Consider the following 6,000-nt stretch of genomic DNA (forward strand, 5'->3'; position numbering starts at 1 on the left):
CATTCATTTACATGAAAACCGTAAGCTGCGGACAAACCAGTTGCTTATTAAAATTGTGTTCATTTGGAAAAGGAATTATCTGCAAACACGATGTGGGCTCCTTCCATGTTGTGACCTATTGCTGGGGAGAGATGATGTGTTCCCTTTCGTGGGCATCTTTGAAAATAGCAACGATCTAGGCAAAGGCAAGGATTGAATATCACTGCACTTAATTACAGCTAGTCCCCAAAGACACACATCTATTCAAATAAAAACTGTAGTTATTCTGCTGTAGTGACACCTATTGGTGTAGGAAGAGTTTTCTAATCGTTGGCTTCCTTTCCAATTAAATTCAGTATGCTTTATCAGCCAGCCTATTTGCCAAGAGAAGTTATGGCTGGTTGAATTTAGCTTTGTATTGATTAAGATAAACTTGCAATGTGTGTAGTAATATATTTAAATAAAAAAAGGTCTTTGGTATAATTACACATCCTTGAATATAATTCTACAAGATAGCTTGTGTAACAGTGAAGAGTAGTTCTTTAGGCTTTGCTAAAAAAAGATTTTTGGCTTTCAGAGGGGTTTAGTTAAATTACCCTGTCTTATTTAGGATTATTTTTGCTCCAAGTAACTGGGACAAACATCATTTTATATGAATAACTTAAAAGAGATACGTGTGTGGTTTTGGTTTCCCATTCCTCTGAGGCCTCCAGGGAGTCGGGCTGGCTCCTTCCATCCCGTCTCACCCAGCGTGGCTTCTACTCCCAGCGTCACCTCCTGGCCCAAGGTGGCTGCAGGGGCCGCAGACAACATATGTGCATTTCAGGCAGCAAATAGGAAAAAGACAGAAGAAATGGGCAAAGCGCAGCCTCTCAGGGAAGGGTCTGAGAAGCTGCGAGTGGTCCTTCTGGCATCCCGCTGGCTGGAGCTTGCTCACACAGCCACAGTCAGCCGCCGTGGGGGTAGGGGTGGGGGGCGGGAGGAGGGTCTGGGAAATGTCACGTTTATTCCAGTGGTCATGGGCCCAGCTAAACATCAGGAGTTCGAGTTTACTGTGAAAGAAGTGAATAATTGATTTCAGGAATGACCAGTGGTCTCTGCTACGTTCCTTATGTCTGGAAATCGGTTCACACTGATTTCTTTTGTCTCTCTGCCCGCTAGTCGCCCAGAAGATTGTTGCCACAAGGAAGAAGCAGCAGCTGTCCATAGGACCCTGCAAGTCATTACCCAATTCTCCAAGCCATTCCTCTGTCTGTTCCGCACAGGTGTCCGCCGTGCACGTAAGCCAGGTACGTTAGGCGACGTGAGATGTTGGGCTGAAAGGCACATTGGAACCAAGGAGCGGGTGTAGGTGACGTTCACAGACAGTGCCGAAGTTGATTTTTTTTTTTTCTTTTCGACTTAATAAATAACAGCATGTTGTAATTGACTTAGCATTTCCTTCAGAAGCTGCTGTGGCCAAGAGGTTTTTGTGGGAGTCCTTCAGTGTTTTCTGTCTTCACGCTGCCTGTGCCGAGGCACGCTGGCCCTGGTGGCGAGGCGGGGGTGTGCCGCACACTCGCTGGTGATTTAAATCCCCCTGCTCTGGTCCTCATCCTAGTCTGCTTGTAGCTTGAACAGTTGTGAGTAAGTTTTAATGGCTAATCCCACTATATGCTTAGATTTGGCGGCGGCACTCAATTATAATTACCAGCTCCCTTAGGTCCCATAGAAACTGCTGTCTTTCTGTAACAACATTTTGCTAAATTATTTACTCGGAAGCAAACGAAATAATTGTCACTTTGAAGAACCTAACCCAAAGCCTGGTAAGGAAACGGTTGGCTTTGTTTTGCCTGTATTTGTTTTGTGATGAACGTTTCTTGAGCAGTCGTCTGTTGGCACTTTTTTTTTTTTTAGCATACAGTGAAAAGGTTTGGTGTCACGCTTTGAGTTTGATTAGGAAGTCAATAAGTTATTTATTTATTTAATGTCAGGGCCTGTGCACTCAAGAATGTGAATGTCTTCACTGTTGGTATCTTCAATTTTCGGTGACTCTCGAGGTATTTTCCAGAAGCACTCACGTTTTCAAGGTGTCGTTTTTCAGGTTGGTAGTTGTGGTTCTACTGGGTGAACCAGTCCTTTCTCCGCGCCTGATCTAGAGCAGTGAAGGGAGCAAAGAATCCTTCTGGTTTAACCAACCCCTTTGTTTTTCAGAGAAAATAGAAAATGATTACATTTCAACACTCACAGATATTTAAGTTAAATAGTAGAGACTTCTTTTCCTTAAGTCACTTTTCATAGGCAGAACAACTAGAGGAGATGACGGGTATGTTCTAGAATGAGACGGTATACTTGATGCTGATACAACTGGCAGAGTCAGGGAAGCTGCCTCGCTTGTCCCCCACGAATCTCTCCGGTGCAACTTGCTAACTTGTTGGTTGTGACCCTGCTTTAAGTGGTGGCCTTCGGTTCCTGGAGTACGTCATTAATAAAACCTTGGTTTCTAATCGTTGCAGACAAGCAATGGAGGTGGGAGTCTGAGCGACTATTCCTCCTCCGTTCCGTCGACTCCGAGCACCAGCCAGAAGGAACTGCGGATCGACGTCCCTCCCACTGCCAACACGCCGACGCCCGTCCGTAAGCAGTCCAAGCGCCGGTCCAACCTCTTCACCGTGAGTGTCAGCCCGGGTGGCGATCTGAGTGTGATACTGGGGGGTTGCAGTTAATACCAACCTGGGCCAGACGGTTCGATGATATTTGTAGAATTCGAAGTAAATGAATGGGAGTAGCATGGGTTTCTGTGGAAGTCTAAGAAAATTATGAGAAGCAAAGCTTTGGTTATTGAGTAGAATGGGAATTTCTCAGTGCGGGCAAGTACTGACAGGTGTCAGAAATGAAGAGCGAGGGGTGTGTTCAAAGGTGTTTATAATCCTGTGACTTTCGAGGTCTCCCACTGAAGATGTGTTGCCTCGGATACTAAGAGATGACACAGCTCTGCCAGGATTCCCACGTGTGTGTGCCTAACCCTGCAGAGGAAACATACAAGCCGCTACGGCCCACGGGCCCCTGCCGCTCTCTGGCTGGGCTGCCCAAGGACTCAGGTCAGGGGCTGGAGGTGGATGTGGCCTTCAGCACCCCGAGCCTCTCGGGCCTCGGGGAGGCTCATTGTTCACAGAGGCTTTCTCCGGGGTTTTCTTCAGAGTCCCATGTGGAGCATTTTAAAACTAGAGTTGAGATATCTGGGCTCAGATTTATGAACTCAGACCTGTGGCTGCAGCTCAGGCATGTGTAGGTTTTAAAGCTTCCTGGTGATTGAGATGCAGAGAATCCCTGAACCGCAGAGGCGGCAGGAAGGCTGCCACCCTGTCCCTTCGTGTCACACAGCAGACATTACCAATCAATCACGGGGTCTTTGAGGTTGAGCCCAGAGCTCCAGGTAGAGCCAGTGTCCTGAGACTGACGTCATTTGACGAGAAGAACACTTCACCCCCATCCCCCCGACACACACCGGACCAGCTCTGTGCATTGCAAGTACGTGCTTTTAAACAGTGGTGCTCAACCTGCCATGGTTTTGCTTCCTACAGACATTTGGCAATTTCTGGAGAAAGTTCGGGTTGTCACAACAGGGTGGTGGGGGTAGGTGGGTAGGGTACTGCAGGCATCTAACCAGGGGTGCTGCTAACATCCTGCAATGCACAGATCAGCCCCGGATGTCAGTGCTGCCCTGTTTGGTTGACTGGCTTAGACACGAGGAAGTTTAACATTTCCTGTCTTGAGCTAAAGGAGGACTCTGAGGAGGTGGCTGGGAGTCTTTTATCTGATCCACTCCTCTATTTGATAATGGCGTTCTTGGTGCTGTGTCTCCCACCTTCCCCCGTGCCTTTCCCGCCATGCTCGCGGCAGTCTCCCATGGGGCAGTGGTTACGTTGAGGCCTGTTGCCAACAGCACATCCTTTGCCCTCCCCACCCTCCCCTTTGCTGATTGCCCAGTGCCACGTCAGCCCCCACAGATGCTGAGTTGGAGTGGACAACTCAGACACACCAGGCTCAGACCCCAACCCCCACCACTGCCTGCTGCTATTTGACCTTAGACAAGTTACTTAACGTCTCTGAGCTGGAAACCATAGTACTTCTGTGGTAGGGCTGCTGGGAAGACTCCCTGTGAGGGGTGGAGGAGACTTGGTGCTTCCATTATAACAACGATTTCTGCTAGTGTTAGGCAAAAGTAGTTGTAGAACCACTTGAAAGACTGGGAGGTGAACATTTAGGTTTCTGGAACAAATAGGTGAAAATCTGATATGCTTAAATTTGTATGTGAATAAGATGTTTCGTTGTGAAACTTCCTCAGACACACAGCGACTGACAGCAGCCACCTGCATAGCTGTCACACTTCCCGGCTCCGCCAAACGCCTGCAACCCTCTCTGCACCCCGGCCGGGGCTTTCGGTTGAGAGGGGCCAGCTCGCAGAACAGGGTGCGCGCTCAATCATGACTCAGTGGCTTGAGAAACCAATTCCCAAAGATGCGCGGGGGGCGGAGGGACGTTCAGAGAGGGTGGGCTGCCTGCAGGCAGCCAGCGCCACAGAAGGTGGGGGGACTTGTTACCGTGGTGACGAGATTGTCCTCGGAGTCGTTGCCACCCCTGTCCCAACACCTGTCAAGGGCCACATTTACTGCTCCTTGACTTTGGTTTCTGTTCTAAGGAGATAAATGATAAACCAGGAAGTGTTTTTAGAATGGGACTATTTGGAAGGAAACCACCAGCACATCCTTGTCCCCACCCTTTATCAGGGCAGCTCCGGAGTTGAAACGTGCCAGAAAATTCTATGCTGGACCCTGCCCACTATGTCGCTGACGCCCTAGGTGGCTTACAGAGGAGAACACTTTATCTGAGGCAGAGAGAATCAAAATAACAACTCAGTTAATAAATAAATATTTGCTTAACCTCTGCTCTCCGCAGAGCCCTGGTTTTGCTCAGTGTCCAGCAGAAGCACTTGCTGCCAGAGTCGCCCGTGCTCAGGAGAAAGTGGTTTAGAGTGAAAGGAGAGGGCTCTGCTGAGAGGGGAGCAGAGGACAGAGAGGTTAGGGGGCCCTCGTCCTGCTGACTCGGCCGCAGACACACGCACACGTGCACGTGGCGTCGCCCAGGAAGAGGCTGGGAAGCCACATTTGCCCCGGGCAGGGCAGGTGCAGAGCCAGCAAAACCTCACTGTTGTGGCGATCAGATTCACCATTAATTATATCGTCGTTAATGTGTCTTGTGGTATAATGGCCTGCCTGTGAGTGAAGGTGTTACCAGTGTTTGTTCTCTTTCTCCTTAATCCTGGGGAACATTCCGAGAGTAAACCATTGCGGAAATGGATTCCAGCTGCTCGGATATCATTAGTGGGAACGGAAATGAGGGTCAGGAAAGAAGCTGCTACGATAGATTTGCATCGTGGTGTGTGAGGGAAAGACAGCCACGGTCCCGGGCAGGGACCCGGTGTGTTGGTCATTACTGGGTTTGACGTGGCACAGAATGATGGTGATGGTGGTGGTGATGCATGAGGTGTGTTTTTAAGTTGAAGAGCTTGGAAACATTAACTCCACTAGATGTCAGTGTCATCCAAGGAGCGAAAAGAAGGCAAATTAATTTTGAAATCATCGCAATTAAGAAATTAAATTCTTTTCCTTACCAGTTTGCTCCTATTCTTAAACATGTAGAATTTCATAGACTCTTTGTCCCTGGTGACTATTGGTGATTATTGTCTTAAATTGTCAAAATGCATATTTATTTAGAAGTTCCTTCCTGTTCCTTCTAGTAGGAAGACAGATGCACCATAGTCTGACAATCTTAGTGAATAAAAATCCATGCAGACTAAGATTGTAACACCCAAATACATGGGGCACTGTCCACCTGGTTTATTAGACCATCATAAAGAGGCATAGTTAATTAAGTAGTACACACATCATTTTTCAAACACCATTCTTATACATTTTATAAAGTAGACCTGTAATGTACCAGCCTGGGCTAACATTTTTAACTCCGGGTGTTTGTTTCCGT

General features: G+C 47.9%; 1 protein-coding gene across 4 annotated transcripts in view; it reads left to right on the forward strand.

The window, feature by feature from the left end:
- AGAP1 (ArfGAP with GTPase domain, ankyrin repeat and PH domain 1) overlaps positions 1-6,000 on the forward strand; it is a 544,117-nt gene that overhangs the window by 263,606 nt on the left and 274,511 nt on the right. For all 4 annotated transcript variants that reach the window (XM_012648855.1, XM_012648857.1, XM_012648858.1 and 1 more), the window contains exons 7-8: positions 1,141-1,268; positions 2,475-2,630. In XM_012648855.1, the coding sequence (XP_012504309.1) occupies positions 1,141-1,268; positions 2,475-2,630 (284 nt within the window). The remainder of the gene's footprint in view (positions 1-1,140; positions 1,269-2,474; positions 2,631-6,000) is intronic.

Source organism: Propithecus coquereli, unplaced genomic scaffold (assembly GCF_000956105.1).
Source record: "Propithecus coquereli isolate 6110/MARCELLA unplaced genomic scaffold, Pcoq_1.0 Scaffold295, whole genome shotgun sequence".
NCBI classification, from domain to species: domain Eukaryota; kingdom Metazoa; phylum Chordata; class Mammalia; order Primates; family Indriidae; genus Propithecus; species Propithecus coquereli.